The following is a 25,476-nucleotide window of genomic DNA, read 5'->3' on the forward strand; positions in this document are numbered from 1 at the left end:
TACAAGAATAGCTTATGGAATAAATTGGACTTACATGACTACAACTGTAACATGAATACAAATGGACTTCAGCTAAGCACTGAGGAAAATCTCAGAGAATCTTGCTTACAAGAGTAAATCCAAACCTATCTTGGTGGGAGTTCAAGCATACACAAGCAGCAAAGTGCTGTGGGGAAGAGAATGATCTACTACTACTGAAAGAATGGGAGTCTGGAAAGTTGGATTCTGCTCCTGATGCCCTGCAAGACTTGGCTACTTCACGCTTTGTCTCAGTTTCTCCATTATTAAAATCAGACATTATTTATCTTTGTAAAGAAAATTACTCCAAAAATTTTAAATGTAATTTTCTGTTTCAAGTTACATCAGTTATAGATCCTTCTTGCAGAGAGACACCAGCGAAAGAGTCATAAGTATTGTATTAACTAATTATGAACATTTATTTAATTAAGTATATTTGTTTGCCGTCTGGATGCTTTTCCTACACTGTGATCTGCAGTGTGAACTGCTGCTCATACGCACAGCCCAGTGAAATTTAAGGAGCACCATCTGGGTGAAAACATACATTTGATAACTAAAGTTATAAATAGATCAAGCAAGTTCATTATATGCATGAGGTACTTGCCTGCATGAGTATTGTCAGCATGAGGACCTAAGATTACAAAACTAATCTCTACAGTTTTCCTACAACCAACCCTGCTTTTTAGCTGAAAAGCTGAACACTTTAACAGAATTTTTTAATTTCATATCTGAGCTTTATCATGGAATACACATATCCAGATGGAGAAGAACAGAGACCACTCTTTGACTCGTTTCTAATCAGGCAGTTGGAACAATATGGGAACAACATTTATTTCATTTATTTAAGTTTTGTATCTAGAGACTACGAGGAACTCATCTTCAGATGGAATCTCTTGCTTCTAGTACTCTAAAATGCTAATAAATAAAAGGCAAGTTCTTATCTCTACTCTGCTTCATCTACATATGTACAAGCTGCAGGTCCAGAGAGCATCCTGAGTTGATTGTATAACACATTTTCTTTAAATTCTAAGACCTGAAAGGTTAAGGACTAGAGTGCTCTGAGACATAATTTTTCTTTCTCCCTCTCCCCTCACCTGCCAAAAAAATCAGAAAAGGGCAAAGAAAAAGGGCTGCCTGAAAACCATCAAAAATTTAGACAGTTCTATTATTTCATTTGTATTCATGTTCTGCACAATAGCAGTTACAATGAACCACAAAGCAACTAGTAAGAATACTACGACCATCTCACATGGACATGAAAAAGGGCTGTTTATGTCTACATAGATAGATACTTAATAATCAAACATTGGCAAAATAACTGTTTCAGATATCTACATACCTCGGCTCAGCTGTGAATTAAAGGCCAGAGAGGCCAGGTGAAGTTATTTCATAGCCAATCTCCCTGGAGGAAGCTACTATTTTTATAGATGTGTATGTGTGTGAATAAGAACACATAGACAGACACACACTTACACCTATATGTATAGGCAAAGGATTTTATTTACTCCTAAAAATAATATAAATAAATAAATAAATAGGTATTGAGATGCCTAAGTACAAGTCATGTGCCTAAATGGGCCCAAAACTGTCTTAAGCAGGCAGAGTCCTTCTTCTGTACTGTTCTCTTTATAGGAACATGAATACAGACTTTGCTCCTGACTACTCAGTCAGAAATAAATTCCTCTTAGCACCTACTTCTCAAGCAAATTCACGATACTCTACTGAAATGATCTCTTCAGAGTACATTGCAAGTGCCTGTATTTCTAAAACAAAGTATTTGTCAGAGTTACCTCTCAATATTTGCAGGCTTTACTGAAAAGTACATTTTTGCCCACATTACATTTTGTGCAATTGTGACTGATGTTGTTACATGGTTCATTATATGGTTTCCACCATTTCTCTGTGAGATTTAGGCAAGCTTTGAGGATGATGAAAACAACTGCACTTAACGTAATGCTGATATCACAGTACATTGCTAATTAGATTCCTTATTTTTAATATTCAAATACCAGCACAGATAGAGTATCTGCTGATTATAAGGTTTTTTCATGCTGGATGCATCTGCAACAGATAAGGTAAGTGCTATATTTCCTACTAAAATCTGATTATTTGAACATGTACCAGAGCCAGAAAACTCAGATTAGAATTCTAGGTTGACTATGAATTTTGTAACTTTTAAAATGACTTGAAACAAGAACTTGATATAAAATACTTTAGATCTGAGATGTTCAGAAACCTAACCGTGCATCAAACTTGCCAAATGTTAGTATACAGACACAGCTGAAGATGTAAAAGGGGTGTACTTAAGTTATACAGTCAACTCAAAACCAGGATTTGTTTCAAGCCCATCTCCAATTTAAAGGTAATTTCTAGTTATTCTCTGAATATGCAACATAGATGCTGTACCATACTGTTTTGGATGTTTACATGCTAATTTTATTTAAATTAAACTTATTTGCATTCTTTAGCATTCCTCCCAAAGAGGAATATTAATGGTAAATATTGGAAATTTCGCTTGATTGGTAATATTCCTACTGCTCATACATTTCTATGTTCAGATTTCAGCAGAGACCAATTCCTCTCGTATATGAGACAACATCAAAGGAGAGTAATTCTATTTACCTTGGTTCTTGTATGATGGCTTATGCTCTCTCTTCGTTTAGCTTTTATGTCTTGGATGACTCAGTGTATGAGTGTCAGCGGATCAGAACTACCAGCTTAGATCATGAACTTCAGCTACTCTATTATTTCTACACTGAATCACCTATCAGGATCTCTCTTTTGATTTTTGATACTTCTATGTAATTGTAACATTTCTGTTAAGCGTAGCTGAGCATTTGATATTTCTGTCTGCATGTAGCCTCTTACGCTTAATTTGGATCAAAGAGATGAAAAGGCAATGTGTCTTTAGGATACAGCAAAGCCTGCATTAACTGAGAGGCGTTCTCTCATTAGCACACATCTCTATTAGCAAAGACGTACACTGTAGCAAGGCATGCTGAAGACTTGCAGAGGGGTTAAACAATCACAGATTTCAGAAATGAAAGTGTAGTGAAAAGTAAAAATAAATTATTTGCATTACAGATTACATCTTTCAATATTTTGTCATCAGACCCCAAAAAGGGAGTTATCTGAAATACGGTATAGGAGCCAAATGAGATCAACACAGCAGTTTTGAAAATCCCACAAGCTCTGAAAACTGATCAGCATCACTCAAAACACAGTATACATGATGCAACAAAGGCACTGAAATTGCCAGGCAGTATTTCCTGCATTGTGTTCTTTTTGCCCGAAAAGTATTTCCACAAAAATTAAGAAAAAAAAAAACACACATGAAAAAAGTCACTAAACAATCACATATTCCAAGATCTTATAACTACTATTATCCTCATTTTGGAACAAATTTAGCCTGTATTAAATGCCATCTTAATTTGGTCAGATTGGAAACAGGGTAATGACCTCTGCTAGGCTTGAGGTGGATAGACTTTGTTTCTGTAATCATTTCTGTGACAACTGTTCTGCATTCTATATCATCCATCTATACGCCAAGTAAATGTAATTCCACCCCTTCATTGGACATTACAAATACTAATTTTGAGCATTCTCCTAACAACTATCACTAAAACATTCTTCCTGTGATAAGGCTGTCATCATTGCCATTCCTTCTTGGCATACCAGTTAGTGAAGAAAGGTGTGAAAACTATTCTGCTCTCACCCTCCAAATATAGCTCAGGTCTTTTTGCAGTGCATTCAGCCAGTACCTGCTTGAGATTTAGAAGCTCTTATCTGAACTATGACTTCTGGCAGGCAGCAACATCTCTTGCGGCTGTTAGGAGGCTGGCTGCTGCCTGCTCCTGGGGATCAGCTAGCAGGCTTGTGCATCTTGCAAACCAAGCTTTGCAGCCTCTTCCTGCAACACAGCTCTAATGCACAGGCACAGCTTGATTCCTTTCATTTCATGCAAAAGCCATAAGCCTTGTGAGAATTACATGCTAGCTATATAGCAGATTTCAGAAAATTTTGTTTTGAAGCCCACTGGCAGAAACATACATAAGATATGACCTACAACCTCAAGCTCTTCAAAAGGTAAGAAAACTAACTTCTACCTATATCACAGATGTAACAACGGCTACATAATTTATACAATCAATTGAGGCCAAGTGGACCTTTTATTAAATGAGCTGGAATGGTCATGTAAGTTAACACCTACACCTTTAAGGGACTCGCAGGCTGGCAGGTAATTCTACTCAATTACAAAATGAGCTTAATGAAGCCCCTGGTATGGCCTGTTGTGCTGCTTTGGCTGTGTTACTCAAATCTGATACATGTGTGCAGTTCATACGAAATGCAGAACATTTACACACTCCACTGAGACTGCTGGTGAAGAATAGTATTATTTCAGTTGGGTCATGATGAACGTGCGCTTTTCTGTACTTAACAAGAATGTATTAAATACTATGGGGGCAGTACAAGATATAGCATGAGCTCAGATATTTATTTTCGTGGTTTAATACTTGGCAGTGAAATCCTTAGGAAGTTTTGGCATCGACTTCAGCAGGGTTAGGATTTCAGAATTAGATGTTACAAATTAATGGCATAGGTAAGTACATGGCTAGCTATCAGCCAGCATGGTTTGCTTTTTCTAAAGGAAAGATTTGGGTGTTGGAGTTTTCCAGAATTGTTGTTGGTTTTCTTTTCATAACATTTTAAAAAGTAAATAAATGCAATGGGGACTTGGGAGACTCTTAATGTGATGGTGGCTAACCTAATAGTTCAGAAATCATTAACTGAACTGTCCTAAAAGCAGTCTGCATGAAGAAGATACAGCCTGTGAAAAATCACTTTAAAGCCCAGGGTATTCCCAATACCCTAAATAAGAACTGTGGAGACCATCACACTGATATAGGAGAACTTTTTTCCCCATGAATTTTTTGTAACTTTTCCAGCCAACTTGTCTGTATTCTTTTTTAAAGCAGCTAGAAAAGTGGATATAAAATCCATCCACTCATTTAAAACTTAGTACGTTCTTGCAGTTTCCATGATACCAAGTCTGCACAGTTTAAGAACTTCCACAAGAGAAAGGCACAATCTCTTCATTGCTATAGCCTGAGGGTGCTTAAATGCTGTGCCTTTTACTGATGGGGACATTACCATTATTAAAGACTGAAAACAAAAATGAAATTACAATTCTTTTTTGCAACTGACTATTGCGCATTTGAGTAAAGACCTAACACACATTCAGATACTGAAAATCCACCTGCAATGCTAGGTGGAGACCACTGTTGGATACCAGCATGAATATCAGCTTTATTTTCAAATTAATCAAACCCAAAACAATTCTCTGATGGATGTGTTCCAATTCTGTTTTATTAAACAAGGAGACGCATGAGACAGCAAACTAAGGCCCAGGCTTGTGAAAAGCAGAGCAGCCACAGACAGATGTGAGTCACCTCCACTCCCACTGATGTCCATTCTCACTGAGATTATGGAGGATCTCTTAGACTTGTGCTCATGAATACAGATCTGCAGAGCACTGAAAACACACAGCTGCGCCACCCCAGGTAGTCATTAATACTTTCCTACTATACATTAATACTCGCTTGGTCTGGCTAGTCTTCCTGTGATTTTAACATGGTTGTCTTGGGCATACTTGCTTGCTTACTTACTTAAAGGTTATTAAAAAGTAAGTATCGTATTATTTCCAGACAGGTATCTGTAACCAAATACTGCAGTTAATTTACAGGAATATTTAACGGAGGAATAATTGTTAATTTACACTTTCCTCCTCCTTGGCTACCATTTCCCATCCTCTTAACATGCACCAAATACTGCCCAAATGGCTGCGAGTTCCCCAGTACCTCCATCACTGCCCTATTCAGAGGGCACATTCTGCTCAGAATTGACACATACCATTAAACACATTAAACAAGCCTCTCCTGAATTTCTCAAAGCAAAATGAAGCTGGCAGACTGATAAGGTCACAAAGGAGGATGAAAAACTGTAACTACTGGAACCAAATCTGCAAAACATTACAGTACTTACTCCCAAACTGGAATGGACTTAAGGTGTGGAGCTGCTGTATATCTGATGGTCCTTACATATGTATGTACTTCCCAATCAGGCAACTCCCTGATTAGCAAGAAATACTGCATGGCTATCTAAATTACAGCAACTTCTCTAGTTCAACTGGGCAGTACAATCTATGAGCCATCTGCAAAAAACTAACAACTTGTACACCCTTATCACACCTATAATTGTTCCTCTGCATACACTAGTAATAGACATTAAATAAAATACCATTAAGATGAGACAGCATCTAGGTTTTAAAGGATTTGGGCAGCCAGCTCCTCCTCAGATGGAAAGGGAACAGTGTTTACTGGAAGTTGAAAGAGGCACCCTTGTTTCTCACTGTCATTCAGACAGGTCTGATAACCCAGAAAGCAGAAGCCAATCAAGGTGGAGTAATGTAAAATAATTAAAGCAACTATTTTATTAAGTCTTTATAAAGCACCTGCTAAATAAAGAAGAGCACCTGATTGTGAGGATGCTGACTATTCACAGTATTAGAGGAGGGCATAAGATCCCACAAGATTACTACAGTAACGTCCTTCATAATAAACCTCGGGGCTACACCAGACACTTCTGCCCCTAGCCATAGACAACATTTTCCCATAAAGCCATTTTCAACAACATTTAGGCCAGATGCTCAACTTCTGACCTATTCTTACCGAGAACTAAACATGAGCTTAAAGATAAGCATTTGTGTGAACATTTTCCTGAACTAGAATGTGAAACACTCTCCAAATTACCTTTATGTAATGTAGACATTACAAATAATGTCTACACTACATTTTAAAACACCTACTAGCAAGTTTCATGGCAGCAAAACCACTTAGTGAAGTGAGATGTGTTTTTTAAGTATCAGTCTCATATGCAAATAAAAGATTTTAGAAGTTATCATATTGATATATACAAAGGGTGAGACATGGTTTTACTTTCCTCCCTGGTATCGTTAGTGGCAAACAGTCAATTGTTTTATATATGCACAGTAGCTCCTGTTTTGCAGGCTAATCCAAATATAGATCTGACTAGTCACAGAGCCAAAGACAACAGCTTTGCAATAAAACTAGCAGTGTTATCTTTGAATTGGGGAAAAGTATTTCTGGACTATGGACACATAAATTGCCCAGAAAAGACCAACAGCACAATCATTGTGCTGATTAAACACTGTAATGATTGAGAACTAAAGAAGAGATTCTACATGTCAGATGTACAAGATAATCAATAAAAGATATTCCATACAAAAAATACAGTGCTTGCTTCATTATTTTTCATGAGTATAATAGCAGAAAGATGGTTATGTAAGTCAGTTAACAGGAATGAAAACCCTTGATTATTAGAGAGAGAAGTGAAAGGTCATGCATATGTAGAAACCAGATAATATCAATTCTTTTACCAAAAAATCCTTGAATTACCAACCATTAAAATTTATAAATTTACAAAAATAATTATACGGTCATATCTTCCCTGAAAAATAGGCTATGGATTCTGTTGTAATTTGCATCTCAATGACATCTGGTTGGTAGACTAAGATAGCAAAAAAATAAGCCTGGGACATAGATGGATAAAGAAAAGAGAATGTTTGTGGAGAAAAAGCATAAAAAACCATTTTTTTCTTATGTGATTTCCTAAGCAGGGGTTAGCAGGCCAGGGGAGTGAAAAGGACAGATGAGTTCCCAGGAGAGTCAACATGCACCAGAGGATCCTGACTGCCTCAAGAGTAGCTCATTACTTTCCCATACAGTTATGCTTTTTGGTAGCTTTCTAGCAATGCAATTCCCCATCCTCAAACACCAAGAAATACGAGGAAACTGCTAAAGGCTGCTAGAAAACTTACAAGCTCATCCTTGAGCACAAGTGAACTGAGATCCTCATCATCTCAGGGAATGTTCCAACCATCTGTAAAGGATGCAAGAAAGGATGGGGACCAACAGGAAAGAGACAACAAACAAGAAAAATTCAGAGATCGCAACAGTGGGTACTAGTGAACAATGGGAGTCAGTATAGAACTGAAATGGGGATGAAGATAAATGAATTAGTGAAATAGTTTCATATGCTCTGAGATAAAGAATAACTTATGTCTCCCATCTGCTGGCATTACTGAAGGAACATGCTACTTCATGGCTTTTTTCCCCATCAATATGACTTCAGCTCTTCAGGATTCAGGTCCATCCACACACCCTTCATCTAATGGCTATTTTAGGCAGGCCTCTGGAAGGGAATGACAGTACTATAGGCTTTTGACACAGAGTTAATTCATCCCCATGTGTGATATCTTAGCCACTCTTGGTTGCACTGTATAATGATATCCCCTTGTGCTGGCATTTGACTATTTAAACACAAGTGCTGTAAGATAAAGGCTTTGGACCTCTTTCATGAGGTCAGGCAGCATCTTCCACAGCTAGTCCAGCAAATACTTGTTTTGTGGAGGCTTAGAGGTAGCTGTCTGCATTTGTTGTATATCTTCAGACACAAAAAGTAGAAGTGGCTCGGAAGATATTTTTCTTGCACCTTTCTCTTCTATGAGGAACAGTCACAAAGAAATAACAAGCTGACATTGGTTCATCAGTATCACCTAGCTAAGTTCTTTCCTGGTGATAAATGACATGCTGAGCAGAGATCTTGTCTTGAAGAGTAGATGCTTCAGGCCATAGGGTTCATCTTGAGTGATATCGTTTTTGCAGAGCTGTTTTGACAGTCTCCAAATGTGGAGAAGTGCTGGGTGATAGTTCCAGAGAAGTACAATCCCTAAAACAACAAAGAACTACCATGATCACCTCCTCTAATCTTCTTTGCACACATACTACCACAGTTCTCCTGTTGGATGCAGTAATTTGCCAGGATCTGTCTTTTAGAGAGCTATCCAAGCCCATTCAAAGAATTTCAAGTGACAGTGACTCCTTCTGTCTGGGCAACTATTTCACTGTTTAGGAAATTGCATCTTACTACAAGCTTGAATTTGTCTAACTTCCACCGACAACTACCGATTCTTGTATGTCTTTGTCTGCAAGGGCAATTTTCATTTCCTATCAAGTATCATTCCCATGTGTATCCAGACACAGTGCTAAAGTCATGTCTCAAGGCTGCTGGTAAGGATATATATACACACAGCAAGGGCCAAAGATATCATACTTTACAGACTAAAGAAAGAAAACTGTTGTAACTCTATCACAGGGAAGGGAAATTCAGCATTGTAAAGGGGAGCTCAATTTCTTTAAACAATATTTGTGATCAAATGCATGTATTGATTCCTGCAGAAGTGTAATATTTGAGTTGGAAAGAAGTGAGGTCTGTGCTTTGGGGTGGAACCAGTGCCTAAAGTTTGTAGAAGCTGATGAAAAAGTAATATATCATCAAAAAAGGAAAGGGAAACAACTATGTCTAAGCCTGAAAGTCTGAGAAATGAAATATTTCTTAAAATGAAATTTTTTTCAAACTCAGAAATTTAAGATCTTTTCTGGACAGCAAAAACTTCCTAAAACAGAGTTGTTTGTTGAAAACTCATTTCTCTACTAAAGAAAAACAGTTTTGGTGGAAAAATTCCCAGTCAGTTTTTCTAATGCCCAGCAGGGGAAACTTAATCTTCTTCTGCACAAGCATGAAAGAGCAGGATCTGCCTCTTACATAGAGGGGACGATAATTTAGTCTTTTAAGAATTCATGAAAAAGACTTATGAGCGTTCAGCACAAAGCCATTCTATGCATAGCAAATGCACTACGTCTTACTGGCAGTCTTCCATTCACACACAGCACTGCCACACTTCCTGATTGCTGGTTTCCCACTCCTCCAAGCCTACCCTGAGTAGCAGACACCAGTCAGCAGATGCTCTTTAAACCTGGAGTCAGCTGCAAAGGGAAAGCAACTGAAAGTGCATAATCCTTTTCTGCTTCCCTTTACAGTCAACTATATACATAGAGCAATAATCTTTGGTTATTGTTGTCAACCTGATAAGGGGGGAAGAAAGGACAAAAAACCCCCCCAAACCCTAGAGAGATGCAAAATAAGTGCAGAATGCATAAACAGAGAAATGAAGAAGACCAAAAAATGGGTGGGAATATCAAGGGAAAGATGTATCTGAACTTCAGAAAGAAGAAATGAAAATGTACATAAACACCTGGGGAAAAGCTAAGCAGAAAATAATGAGGATAGAAGGGAAAATAAGGCAATTGAGAAAGACATCAAAGACAAAATTACAACAAGACATAAAATTTTTTAATCCAACAGCTCCTAGATTTCCAGTGTGAAAATTTTTGATATAGTATTTAGTAATGGATAGGCATGGATTTCAGGGACAACCAGATGGTACTTCAAACACACGGACACATAAAGAGCGATAAGAGATCACACACGGAGGTTACACAATCTTGCAAAACTCCCTCACTCAAGAAACATGATACTGGCAGGTAAAACTATGAGAGAGACTATGAGACAGTCAGAGTGTAATAAAATCTTAAAAAGGCATGAAAGGGGAAAGCACATTCTGTACAATTATAAGAAACAATCATGAATGAGACTGCAGCATTAGTCTGTCCTGTTTTAAAGATTTTTCAGAGTAAAAACACAGACATGCCCCAGATATATGGCCAAAGATTTAAGATACTCTAATACAGAGTCTTCTGAAAGGGTAAGGTAAAACAGAAATGTATTTATGTCTTTTAATAGAAAATAGTGAAATGGGAAAAGGAATATTAACATTTTAGCTAGCATCACAGAACATAAAACCAGAGAGATTGTTCTTAGATACGATACAGAACTTCTGTATCATTGGAGAACCCAAGAAATCTTTTACAGTGCAGTTTGCTGGATACCCAGAGCTTTGATCATGAGGAACTAGAATTACTCTGTTAGTATGAGAGTAAAAATCAGGTGCACAAGGTTCTCATGTGCTCCACAAATCAATTTAGACAAAGCAATAAAACCATACTGCTTACTAAACTGATGCCTTCATTTCACTTTCACGCTCATCTTAAGATATGGAACATGTATGTTAACTAAGGATGGATGCATAAGAATTATCTACTAGGGTCTTGAGTTCAGTGCTATTACTGCAGTGTAATGTCAGACACATTCAACACAATATGATGGTGACTGTGCTAGAAGTGAATATTTTGACTGGGACTGCAAGACCAAGCAATAAATAAAGCAGCATAGTATAATGACGTGTGATTTATAGAGCTGGAAGCCCGAGATTAATGTGATGCATACTTCTCTTTAAAATACATACAATGTCTGGCGAGATATCCCCACAATGACTTGCAAAAGAGATTCCTTGTAAGGAAAGATTTGAATAGTAAGAGGGAAACCAAAGAGCATATAAAAAAGGGAAGAAGCCCAAGTTATGAAACATTATGAGGAAAAATAATATCCGACATAATTAAGCCAATGTTCAGGGAAAAAAGATGATGTATATGGATGAATATGTCAGTAATATGGGGCTGGCATGGTGGAAAAGGATCCAGAGAGCTGCTTTGTTACAGAACATGGGTACCACTGCCCAACATGCTGAGCAGTGCTGTCTCTTTGCTTGTCCCTCACTCTGAAGGGCAAGGGACACATACTACACCTACTATGCCACCTCAGATTGCAGACTCTGCACATTACCCAGTGCCATGTGGTCCTCTCTCATGACAAAGGCTTCAAGACATTGTGGAATATAAATTCATAAAAAAAAAAAAACTATGACTCATTAACCACATAGCACAAGGGAGCACTTGCCAAACTCATCCTATACCAAGTGTCCCTGGAGAAACCATATTCCTATGCAGACATAATGCTTCTATCCATGTTTCAGGAGTATACCAGATACACTCAACCCAGGACCCTATGGAGTTACATAGTCACAATTTATGCTTCTGTGTTTTGGGAACTAAAAAGATAACCATTTTCTTTTTTTTTTTCCCCTCTCCAATTTTGTCTCAAACTGCAAGTACATTTTAAGTTAAAATAAATGGGTTATCTTTCCAATTTACAGCATGGAATATTACATACCTAAACACAGTTAAATATGTCAAATTTGAGATTGAAATTCTGACAGACCCTTAGGTCTAGCAGTATAACTGAATATCACTATGATTACACTGTCAGAACTAAATGAACAGGCACTTCACTTTATTGATGTTATTTATAAGTCACTCTTGAGCAAAAAGAAATGAATAATTATTTCAAAAAGCTGTTATATCTTTAAGTAGCAAAGAATCCAAGATGCTAGTTTTTCATATTTCAATGTAACAGAGTAATAAAACAAACTGGTTAATCTTTTCATCATCTCTTTCAGTTCTCAGTTCAGAGTTCTAAGGTTTAACTCAACTTACTGAAGAGAAGCCAAAATATAAATAATGCCCATGCTAAGCCTCTCTTGTAAAACAGTTGCATAATGTTGTTGTCTTGCAGGCAAACCAACCCTTATAACCTTTCTCCATCTACTAAAGCTGGTGCAAGAAGAGGTGTTTCCACATCTACATATAGTATCTTGAATCCAAACCCAGTGTTTCCACCAGTAAGTTCACCTAAATCAGCAATTTACAACCTGACCTGGCTGGAGGACTACTTCTAAGGGGCCATGAAAGATGTGTAAGAGAAATAAGCCTACTGTTGATGACTTAAATTCACAGAAACTTCATTTGCAAAAGTGTAGGTTTATAAAGATTGGGAACCACTAATATAGACAGTGGGGCAGACCGCAGATATAAAGTTGGTAGATTTAATACAGTAACAAATTTTAAAAGTCGAGGTTTTACTTAGGTGGTTTGGGTTTTTCTTCTTCAGGTAACAGAATAATAAACTTAATAGAATCATCTTTTGAGATACTACATCTAAATGCACTCATAAACAAGCAGGGTGCTTTGGGGAGTCCTTGATCCCTCTTCATCCAGACTCAGGGACTAGTCAAACTGTGCTGGGGCCAACATGCAGCCCATCCCTCTAGATTTCCTTCCTGGAGCAACCTAACACTACAGGGTGAAATGAGAGAACTGGGCATTACTTAAGTCCTGGGTGACATCTCGCTATGGAATCAAGACCCTGCAGAGTAGGCCTGTTTGGACATAGCCGTCTACAAAATATTTCATCTCCTCTTTCTACATGCTGTTGCCATTTACACCCCCAAGACTGGTTGGTACAATGGTTAAAGTTGGCTTTCAACCTTATTTTATAGCAGCCATCCTTCTGCTGGGATGGCTTTGTGGAAGTTATGACAATGAAATATTGCTGCAGGACATATTATTGCTATTTAATACCCTCTTATATTTCATATACCTTGTTTCAGCACCGTTCAGCTGCTTACATAGACTGCATTGGGTTCTGAAGCATCCCAGGATTCTTTTCTTAGCAAGATGCTAAGCAAAAAAGCACTGTGCCAGTAGTAGATGGTAATACTGTAGGAAGCAGTCCTGCATTAGCAAGGTGACAGATTACATGAACTTCTAGGTCTTTTCCATATCAGATTTCCATGAGTCAATGATTGCCTTGTTCCCTCCCTTCTGTATCAAACAAGCCATCAAGTGGCTAGCACTCAAATGCAACTCAAAGGGCAAAAGTGGGCCTTGTCTTGAAATGAATGCTGTTTCTGTGGAGGTTAGCTATGCAGAAGTTACTGGGAAGCAGAGAAGCAGTTGGGCTATCCCTTCATAAAGATCTGACTCTTCATCAGCCTGGCTCGTAGTGTAAGGAGACAGAGGCCACTTGAAACTCAGTCATCTCACATGATAATGCACTACGAGCTCCACCAAACAAACAAGGCAAAATAATAGGCTCTTTTAGTCCTGCCCTTACATGAGAAAAGTAGAAAGTGTCCCTTTCTCTTATCAGGAAAAGACATTCTTAAAAAGCCAACACAGAGGTTACTGCAGGTTTCTCTCCCCTTCTGCTTAAAAAGTCCCTGTGCTCTGTGATGTACCATGAGGGAGGAGCCAGCACAGAAATATATCTGCATGAATCTGTGAGCTACATCAGAGTTAAAACAACAGCAACAGACTGCCAAAATATCCTAATAACCCAAAGTATTAGGTATCATTTTAAAGTCAAAATACCAGTGGGACTAGAAGAAACAGCAATGAACCATCACTGTATCAAGAGTAAACCATTCCCCTAAGGACAGTATACCAAGAGGAAGAGCTCCAGATTAGCAGCCAGCAGTTAGAATCAATGGTGATAAAGATCTGCTTCTGAGGAAGATTTTCATCTTGCTGCGTCACTTTTTCTGCAGAGCTGAAGAGAGCACTTGTATGAAAAACATTGTGAACAAGCGCTGCAGATAACCAAGGGGCATGCAGGAATCCAACTGCTTTGCAATCAGTAAGTCAAGTTTGGAGGATTAATACAACCTCCAGCAAACCAATACTCCACCACTTCGTAGGGCAAGCTATATCTTACAACTTGATCCAAAGCCCAATGGACTCACTGTCTTCCCATTGACTACAATGGGCTTTGGAGGAGATACCCAAGCCATTCAAGTAAGATTAAAAGGATATGCAAGATTCGACATGGCAAGAAGTGTATCTTCTTAATGACACAAGTCAGTCCCCAGCATTAAAGTGGCTGTCTGACGTAGGACCAGAAACTAAGATTTTTTTGTTGTTCTAGTCCCCGGAGGCCAAAGTTATCCTTTTTAGCTCAGTTAAAGCTAAAGCAGTTATTGATATCACAAAGTCACCTCACCATTTGGCACAAATGAACACAGCTACAATAGAAAAGTCCAGCACTGCAACACTAGCAGAACTGGTAGGCTAAAGTGTGGCTCACTAGTCAACTCAGCAGGACAATTTGTCGGCACTACTGCTGGTTCTAGCCAATGTTATAAATCCCTGACTGATAAACACTAGGAACTGGATTTTCAAAAACTGCTGACAGCCAGGCCTACATGATGGATCCAGGACTCCTCTGAGTTCCTAAGGATGGGAGCACACCTCAGCCATGCTCTCATTTCCTGATGAAAAAGGCTCAGGGATGTACTGATCTGTATTTCCTTCCCCTATTGAGTTGGTTTCTATTAGGAATAGAATCCTGTGTGCCTAGAACAGAAGATAGTTACAGCAGGCTCTGGATGCTTGGAATTTCCATCCTTGATTAATTCACACTTATCCGTACCTATTTTCAGCATGAATGCTATCACCACATTTTCCTCATGAGAATTCAAGAAAAGTTTAGGAAAACAATTGTTTTGGTAAAGAAACAAATGAAAGTAGGTACCATATTGAATTAATTCTTTAAAGAGAGAAATCTTCAACTTCAATGTCATTATAAGAATCTTCCAAATTATGTACACAAACTTTTGCACTCTCAAAATCTTCGATGCCCTTTCGCTATGTGCAAAGAGGCACTGAGCATTCCAGTCAGGCAGTGGGAAAGCACATGGTTTGCATTCACATAAAAACATGGACCTGCAAATGGCTGCTCATCATTAGGTCATTAGGCACAGACCAAAGGCTGTGGCTGAAATTCAGCTTTATATATTAAGCATTTTATAGTCTATAGAAGAAGAGTATCAGAGGAAGAATAAGTTTCAAAAGAAAACCCTGTTTAATGTTTTTGAAGTCTGTGGCTTAAAGCAGAAAAGTAAGATCTACTCAATCACACATTTAAATCCATGCCTTTAAAAAAAAAGCATAAATAAAATAAAAAACATTACAACATGCTTTGCATCCAAAGGCAAGAAAACCCAGCTTTTGTAAAGATGACCAAAACTTCTAAACACTTATTTCCAAGTGCAGTACACTGAAAATATGGCAGGCAGAACGCTAATGATGGCAGGAAAGGTATGTGTGTCCAGTCGAGGTTCTAACAAGCACTTCTGTTCTATGGCTTAGGTGTCTGTATTTTAATTCGTGCAACAGCACAAGACCTAAAGCTATAGAACAGTCCAAAGCCAAAACTTACTACCAACACATCTTAAAATATGAGTAAAGGAGGACTTCATGACCTGGACCAAGGAATAAAAATCTGAGTTCAAGGGAAGCAACTGTCACCGAAATGAATGGGCATGGATCATGGCTGGCCACATCCATGGTATGTCTGTAAAGGATTGCACCTGGCTTTGTGGTGGGGGGCCCATTGCCCTCCTCACATGATCAGGTGCACACATGCTGCGCTTGATAGGGCCGACGAGGGAGAGAAACAGCTAGAGTCGTCTTAGACCACCTCAGAGAATTATGTCTCAAAGAAAAAAGTACATTTGACAGTTACTGCCAGCGTGTACAAGCCATTACAAAAAACAATGAGGCATCTGCCTCTCATGGAAAACAGGCTGTCATACATGCGGCATGTGACTCAAAATTTACGATGGAATGCACTGGAAATGCAGAATGCAGCACAATGTAAAACTGCCTGACTCACATCTGCCGCTGGTCCAAAATACTTAGGATGCAATTTATTTCACGTAATAATCACATCCATATTGTGAGACACTCCGATGCACCCCAGAATTCAAACTGAATGTTCTAAACTGTATTGATTACTAAGGATTTGTTTTATACCTACACATGAATCATGTGTACCATCACAGTTAACATCCCTCCCTAGCCTCAGGCACTTCACTTAGGTGCCTAAGTTAGCAGCAGTCAACCTAGGTTCCCTCAAGAGCTAATGAAAGCTGAAGAGAGAGAAGCTCTCACCTTGAATCAGCTTCTGGAAGGCCTGCCAGCTCTCTCCATAGCATACAGAGGGAGCGTAAGGGCGTTTACTAACACAGGTAGTGAGAGTACTACCAATTAATACTAAGTTATTAAAGGTAGACACAGCAGCCTTTTCAAACCTAAATAACAGATAGTTTGTTCCAAGTAACAAAAAATGCCAGAGCCCTGGATGACCTTATGGATTATTTTTCTGGAGGAAAAAGAATACCCTCTCTTTTATTAGAGAACTTTTCTATTAGAGAAGTTGATTTAGGAGAGACAAAAAGCTGTTGAAACTGAGAATTTCTAGGCGCTTTGTTCCTCCATTGGTTAAAACCTACTTAGACAGAAAGCAAACACAGTTGGACCCAAAGCTCCTACTCCTATACCCACAGTTCAAGCCAATAAAAACAGTGGTTCACAAAGGCTATAGCAGACGGTGCAAATCTAGAGCTAGGAGACGCTTGGCAATCAAAGACTTCTGACTCTGTGAACGCAGATGTCACAACTCTACCTCATTCTTCTGGATGTGTAAGCAATGACCTAAGAACAGGTTCCCTGAAAGAAAAGGTTTTAAATATGGTGACTGAACCGGTTCAAATCTAACACTTGCTCTGTTCTGTCTAGTGCACTAGATGTAAATCCTGGAAAGTTGTATCTGAAGATTTCCACAACAGGCTTTAATATAACACCACCCTTTTTTGGGGGAAGGGGAGGGAGAGTGGGGAAGGGGTGGGAGAAAGGAAGGTCTACGAACCCCCTTTCAAATGCAATACTATCCTGCTACAGTTTCTTATAGATCTTAAGATTAGGAGGTATCATTTTAGCAAAGGGTTCGTTGGCATGCATTGTAACTGAGAACAGGCAACCTAACTGGATATACAGCTGTGAAGTAAGAACTTTGGCAGAAGAAAGAGCTTTGGGGAGAAAGTGGGAGGCAAGGGTAAATGGTTATGAAATAACAGGGTAACCTGGCCAGGAGGGGGAATGAAGCATAGGGGTAGAGGTGAAGAAATTAGAGTGGAGGCGAGAGAAGCAGCAAAAGAAGAATGAAGACATAGGAGAAAATGATGACAGCAAAAGAAAGAAGGCAAAACATACAGAAGAGAAGAATCTACATGAGGACCAGTAATCCCTTAGCAAGGGCAGAAGCCAGTTATGCAAGAGGAAACTATTTTCTATAAGGAAGGAGTTTAAGCTTAGATATGAAATCTCAAAAAAATCTGTGGGAGAAAAAAAATAAGTAACATCATATTTAACTTGCTTTTTCAGGTCACATTTCAACCCTCCTCCCTCCCCCCTACCCAGTATTTTCTGGGATGGAATTTTCTTCTTCCCACTACAGGATTTGGCGTGGGCAGAGCACCACAGATGCTGCTGAACTCAGAAACCAAGAACCTGATTCATTCTTCCCTTGAATCTTGTGCTATCATTTACACTGAGACCAAGTGAACATCAAAGACTGTAAGTCAGAGAGAGAATTTTTTCACAGCTTGTGCACTCACTTTGTCCTAATGTAGCACTGGTACAAAAGGAAGAGCAAAGGTAAATCCAATTCTGAATCTCTGCCACTTCGTCAAAATTTTTTTAATAATTTTTTCCTTCTTCTCCAAAAGACTCAGCTCTAAAACTCCTCTGTATTTTGACTGTACGCAGAGAGCAAGTTTTTCCCTAAGGTAAGAGCAAGAATCATTTTCAACTTCACAGAACAAAAATCCTTTTCCTTAAAACGAATGCAATCAACCAAGAAATCCCTTTGGTCTTGCTGATCATACTCAACAAGTCTGGATTACTATCTGCAAATTTCCTTACATTTTAACCTATGGTACAATATAATCACTTGCTGGGTATCAGTTTAGTATTCAAAAAGGATTCTTGAAATAAGCTGTAAGGAGTCATATGACATGAAAGAAGCTATTCCCATGATAAGTGATATAGTGCTCATATTTTCGAAAGCTGAGACCACTTTGAGTAAGAAAAATTCCTTGCTTACTTCACTTTGGACTTTAAAACAAACAAAAGCTCTAACATTTGAAAAGGTTAGACACATTTTTACTCCCACTGTTTCTTAATAAAACACCATTTGTGTGGGAAAACAGCTTAGTGCATACTTTAAAAACAGGCAAACCATTAATTGATCCAACATGTTGGCAGTTTTCAAGAAACTTACTAGACAAGAGCAAGTGATGCATCTTAAGTTTTGAAACAGCCTGAGCTTGACTTTAAGGGTGCATAAGCATACTACGCTTACTTGCTATTGCTACTGCTTATTAAATAATCTGTGATACTTAGAGTAACAAGAAGTATAACCTCAACAGCTACTAAACCGTATGCAGGTTATAAAGTACAGTTTTAAGAAACTAGGAGGTCAGGAGTTTCTTGTCTTAGAAAGCCCATGGAAAAATACAAAAAAAAAGGAAAAATACCATCCTCCACTCATCCCATCAAAGAAACATGAATTTGTCCAAATAAACAGTTAATAATTTCTTAAGAGGCTGCACACAAGAGGTTCCAAAAGCAGCACTTTGCATCAGCAAAGTTATAGCATTAGTAAGGCAACAAATTGTTTTTCAGCACATCCATGCTAGTTAGTTTGCTGGGGGACCTTAAAATGTCATTAGAATAATATCCTGTTTTGCAGCCTTTCTGTGTTTCAGTTTATCCCCAACTCTGCTAAGATTCAATTGGCATGAAACAGCTGGGCATAATTAGTTATTGGATGCAAACCAAACAGAGATTTCACAATAGGTGGCATTTTAGTCTCCATGGAATATGCTGTTGGTATAAAAGACCAATGACCCCTGGCAGAAAATACTGTCCCTAAATATAAATCTGGTGATCTGTTTTTAAAACGACGTTCTTTTCAGATCAAACATTGTTACAAAACCAGTGTTCTTGTTTGTGGGCATAACCGGAGGTTTGGGCTGTTTCTAATGACCGGACTTAGGTTCAGTTCAAGCTGACCAGTGCACGCCGGGACCTGAGTACCCATGTGCAGGCGCTGCAAGCCCACACCCTGTCACAGGGTTCACCTGGGGAGATCTGCACCCCCACTCCCGCTCCTAGACAAAATATCACATGTTCTCACCAAATCAGATACTTGGCATTCCTACTCAGTCCCACAGCTTTTACACAATCAGAGAGAAGAGAGTGGACTCTGTGTTCCCTATTTTACTGCACCTCCCTCCTGATAATCATAAGCCATGAACGTTGTGCTTCTCCTCTTCCAAAGGTCTCGATCACACCTATTCCCCCACGGCACGTGCCGGAGGATTCTCAGGACCCAGCAAGGCATAGATGGTGGGCTCAGGGTCCCTCCATCCCTCCAAGTGGCCCAAACTTTACAGCTCCCAAACTTTCCCACACGCATCGCTGCTGGCAGCACACACGTCAATCCTTCGCCAGGGCAGCGAGGAGAGGAGTGCCCGCAGCCCCCCAGGGCACCGCCGCCTGAAGAGGCCTTCATGGGCAACCCGGGGCCCTGCCAGAGGGCGCAAGGAGGGCGCCTTCCCTGCCGCCAGCTCCTGCCAGGGGGCCCGCACGGGCACACGGCAAGGGCGAGCGTCGCACCTCCCGGGCGGGCGGGCCGCCGCTCACCTGCGTGGGGCATGGTGATGGTCTCGTTGGCGTTGCTGGAGCCCACGTTGTAGATGACCACGGCGGAGGCATTCTGGGCGGCAGCATGGCGGATCTTGTCCTTGTAGGTGCAGTTGCCGCGCGGGATGAGGGCCACCCAGCTCTTGCCCGGCGCGGGGGCATTGAAGCGGGTGGCGGGGTCGCAGGCGAAGCGGTCGGTGGGCGAGGCGGACAGGGCCACCTGCCCGCGGGCGTCCTGCTTGGGCGACTGCTCGCCGTAGCGCCCGCACTCGCTCTTCTCGCTGCGGAGCTCGGCGCTGCCGCCCGCCGGGTCGGCGTAGGTGATGTTGACGAAGGCCGTGTACCACTCCTCCTTCTCGGCCACGGTGAAGTCCAGGCACAGCAGATGCACGAAACAAAAGGACAGCAGCCATGTTGAGAGAGCCAGGCTGCGGCACGCTTGGATCACAGACATTGCCATCTTCATCTGCCGGCCCCCCCGGCCGGCCGGCCGGCCCGCCCCCGCCGCCTGCCTGCGCCGTGTGCGTGTGTGTGACTGGAGCAGCCGGCGCGGTGCGAGGCGGTGCTGCTCCCGCCGGGCTCCGTGCGGGGAGGAAGGGGGAGGGGAGCCCTCCCCTCCGCAGCCTAATTCATTTCGGGGCCGCCGGGCTTCCTGGCGCTCGCCCCTTCCCCGCCCGCCTCCCCGCCCCGCCGCCCGGCTTCCCTCTGCCCCTCTCCCCTCCCTCGCCCTGCCCGCACAGCTGCCTCCGCCGCGGCTGCCAGCGCGGCGCGGCGCGGCCCAGCCAGCAGGCGGGGGATTTCCGCGCACACACACACGCGCGCGCGGCCGCCGCGCTCGCTCGGGACCGCGGGCGCCCGGCGCCGCCCGCCCGCGGGGCCGCTGGCTACGAGGCCGACGGGGGCCGCCGTGTGCGGGAGGAGCGGCGCGGCGCGGAGCCGAGCGGCGGCCCCGCAGCGGCACCTGCCGGCAGACGGGCGGCCCCGGCCCCGGCCCCGGCCCCGGCGGCGCGCGCGGCGCGGGGGAGCCCTCCCCCCCCCCGGGGCGCGGCGGCGCGCGAGCCCCGCGGCGGCCGTTGGGGCTGCGGGTAACGGTCGCTGCCCGCGGGCGGAACGCGCAGCCCCAGAAGCACCAAAATACAGGGTGCTTCTTTTCAGTCGCGCCTCTAAATTTTAATTTATCCTTGATTTTTTCTCCCCCCTTTCCTGTCTGCTGTAGGACAAATTAAAACACACGCACACAAACTTCTGCTCTCTTTGGCACTCGCTGAAGCGTCTGCCACTTGCCCCGTCAGCGGCAGCACGGAGGGGTAGGTGGTCTGACAGGAGCTGGATTCCTCTTAAAAACAGAGCTGCTGGGCTATCCCGAGGACATTTCTGTTGTTACTGCAAACGCAGACAGTATAATGCAGTTATGCCATACAGTTTAGCGGGGAAAATGCTTGTTAAATGCTTTTTAAACGTTACTTACATTTCAGTGCCTGTGTACAGGCTTTAAAATACAAACCGAATGAATTTCTTACTATACAGCTATGAATGACACTGATGAGCACATTCACCAAAGACAGGGGAGCTACTGACATATACACAAATGCTCAGTGTGAAACCTTAAAAAATGGCAGAGCGATACTCAGGAAACATTCAAACGCCAAGGACAGGTACAAAAAAGAAAATCTTAATTTTGTCTCAGGGAAAGCCCAGATTTGGGGATTTAAACGTATCAGACAGTCAGAGTTACTTTTTTGGCCAAGACTTAAATGCTTTTCATACCAATATACAACAAGGTCAAAACACAACTGACGCTAGATTTGTCTATCCCAAACAAGTGAGTAGCAAAAATTCCACTTTTCCACTTCTACTATGTTCAGTAACAGAAGGCTGTCTCACAAGATTAACATATATTGCCTATTTTAGCCCCTTTATGATTAAAATCTGCTGCTAGAAGTACCACTCCCTTTGATTTAGACAAGATGCATACATATTTCATTAGTGGCAATATTTGCTGGTTTCCAGTTTATAGTTGCAATTGAGCTGAGCAAACAGAGGACAGCCCTAACCGTATTTTACACACACACACACACACACACACACACACACTTGCTGCCATGCTGGGTTATTTCCTCAAAATTGAAAAAAGTGAAATTGGGAGAAAAATGAACAGACAAATATGTGAATAAAATAGGGAAATTTATAGGGAAATACAATGGGTGACCAAAAAGCTGTAATTCTACCATCAAGCAAGAGGATAACCCATTCCTGGAAAAGTGAAATCAGCAATTAAGAAAAATAAGTCACTATGTAGAACAAATGTAAAGAAAAGAAAGTAGATGACAATCAATATTAATTAGAAAGTGTTGAGATTTCATAAGTGAAGCAAAAGCCATCAGGGAAAAATCCATTGCTGGCAGGACTAAGGCAATAAAGCCTTTGTATATTTGGAAGAGTATTAAATATTATTACAGGACAAGGCAGAAAGGTATAAATGTTCAATAAATATTTTTGGTTTATATTTGGAAAGAAAAAGATGATGTGTTTCCCAACTCATAAAAGAGATAATAAGAAGCATCTCCTTTGAACATACAAAACCCAGCAAAACCTGGAAAAATGCACAAATGAATCCCAAAAGAGTTGGCTGAGGGTGAATAATCACTCTCTGACACCACTTCAAGTAAATCTTGGCATAACAAGGAAATTTTGAAAGACTGAAGGAGTGCTTAGTTTCATAAGATCCAGAAAGCAAAAGTATGGTGACTAAGTAGTTATAGGCCAGTTAGCCTAACATTAACCAACCCCAAGAAAAACAAGAGAAAAAAATTCAAATGTATGGCTGCCAGAAAGTTTGTTTTTATGGAAAGTGGCCTGTCAAGCAAACATGATTGATACTTTTGAGAGGAAATGATCAGTGTGGTTAACAAAGTTACACAGCCATGGCCATAATAGGTATTTGAAAGGTTTGTTCTTTAATGATATATGAAATTCTCATTACATTTGTAACATAGTAATAATTGGATAAGATGGGCTTAATACAGCTTAGTGCAAAAACATGACTCCAGGAGATGAAGAACGCCAGCCACTCTAGCGCAGGACTGGGGACTGGGGGGGATCACTCTGCACATGTGGAAGGATTTGGGGGCAGAGTGGAGAGGAACTCCTAGGGAAAAAAGGGCCTAAAGAGGATGTTGCTGTCCTCAGATGTGTTAGAGGAGTAACAAGTAGTAGGGAAGTGACTTTCTCTCTGCGTGAAACACCAGTGAGACAGATACTGGAAGCTGTCCAGTTTTGGTGTCTGCACTTTTAAAAGGATATTGAAATATTGGAGAAGGTTAAGAAAGGAACCCTAAAAATAATTTGAAGTAATTCCTCTCTAGGGAGAGATTTCAGGTGCCCAGTTTATTCAGCTTTTCAAGAAAAGAGAAGATATGATTACACTGTATAAGTACCATCACAGGGAGATAACAGCAGGGACTACTGAGCTCTTTAAGCTAGTGGATAAAGGCATAGCAAGAATCAAAGTTTAAACTAGATGATCCAACTCAGAGCAAAAGTACCTGATTAAGCAGTGATTGTTCTTGCTCTATGCTGAGTCTCATACCTTGCACCTCAATAAAGCATGTTTTCCAACGGTATCTTTTGTGTTTGATTTGAATATGAGAGTAGGTCATCTTTCACTTCCCAGGACAGTTTCACTTCTGAATTTTCTCCAGACTCAGCATAGGGTATATAGGTGAAATTCTTCAGAATAAATTTATAATCTAGCTGTCACTTCTCACCTTAAAAATATGTATGAATAAGAACAACAAAATATTTGTATACTTTTGATGCCAAAAACTGAAGTGCAGTTAAGTAGGTCAATGCTTTAACTTACAATCACTCAGTTTAGTGTAGCAGTTGGTGGTGGCTCTTCCCATTTTAGTGGCTTCTGCTCATAAGAACACCTCGGATTCTTCCTTTGCCTGTCTCCTTAGACTTCTGCTCTGCTCCTGGCACAAGAACACCTGACAGACATCAAAGCAACTACAATATGTTTCCTCTCAGGCCAGCAAGATGTTTGACACCACCTTACCCTAGCCTATTCTCTCTCCTTCAAAAAAAACAGCGCCCGTGACTTGTGTCCCACCCTTGCCTCTGCAGAAGCATACAAGCACAGTCTACTTTTATACATTCTGGAAAGTCCTTTTACAGGGTCTGGAGCCCGGGGTTGGGTTGTTTAGTTTGTTTGTCTTTTTTAAGCTCCAGATTTCTCAATACCTTAAGGAATCAGTGGCCAGCTGAAGCACTGCAACTGAGCTCAGCTCTGCCTGAGCCTGCATGGGCACAGTTAATTTGGAACGTAGTATGATTGCATGAATGCGTGATTAGCTGCCTTTCAGTCTGCCCTTCGCACTTTGATTACAAGTGAATTTCAATTACTGTGTTTTTGCATATCCATGTATCTTGGCTGGTTCCTCTGACATTCCTCTAGTTTTCTCTGAATAGCCTGGATAGTTTTTGCAATATTATTTTTGTTCCTTTTTTACCTGTATATATGGGTATTATGTGTAGAAGGTCAGAGGGAAAGGATTATTTCTTAACATTTGACAAAATCATTAATAACAACAGGATACATTTTAGACATTTCTATATCCCCCTTACTGTCTAAGAAATATAATATTCCTGACTGGACACCATTTAGAAAAGTTTTGCAAGGGAAAACAAGTGATCTAAATTAGATGTTCTTTATATACAGTGTATTTGCAGTAACTTGGGTGGGGGATATTCTGGTGAGTTTTGGAGGCTATATATCACTTTAATAATATTTATTACAAATTTTCTGCCACATTTTCCATGTTTCTGAAGTGAAAATAATTGCATCTGAACTGCTTTGTAGAAAGGTACAAAACCATCGTATTCAAACTTGAGTGTGTGAAATATGGTCAATAAGTAGAAGAGAAGTGACATGTGGGGAACTGCAGCTCCAGATTCATGAAATACCAAAACTCAGAAGCTGAATTTAAGGAACAGCTGATTATGAGCAAATGACATCCTGAAGTTCACTACATGACTACCTGTTAGATGTGCCACAATACTTTGTTAAATTGCCCATTCAAAATGTAAAATTCATTGGTTTATACATCTTTTTGGTTTAAAAGATAACTTGTTAAGCTTAGATTGTGCTGGATTGTGTATCCATACCCAAAGTTTCAAACTATCTTAAAGG

At 40.7% G+C, this 25,476-nt stretch overlaps 1 protein-coding gene across 1 annotated transcript in view; it reads right to left on the minus strand.

The window, feature by feature from the left end:
* The window catches only part of RNF150 (ring finger protein 150), a 125,527-nt gene extending 104,779 nt beyond the window's left edge, over window positions 1–20,748 (minus strand). The window contains exon 1 of the mRNA XM_067297108.1: window positions 20,283–20,748. Within this exon, the coding sequence (XP_067153209.1) occupies window positions 20,283–20,748 (466 nt within the window). The remainder of the gene's footprint in view (window positions 1–20,282) is intronic.
* Between the last annotated feature and the right edge of the window lie 4,728 nt (window positions 20,749–25,476).

Source organism: Apteryx mantelli, chromosome 5 (assembly GCF_036417845.1).
Source record: "Apteryx mantelli isolate bAptMan1 chromosome 5, bAptMan1.hap1, whole genome shotgun sequence".
Classification (NCBI taxonomy): Eukaryota; Metazoa; Chordata; class Aves; order Apterygiformes; family Apterygidae; genus Apteryx; species Apteryx mantelli.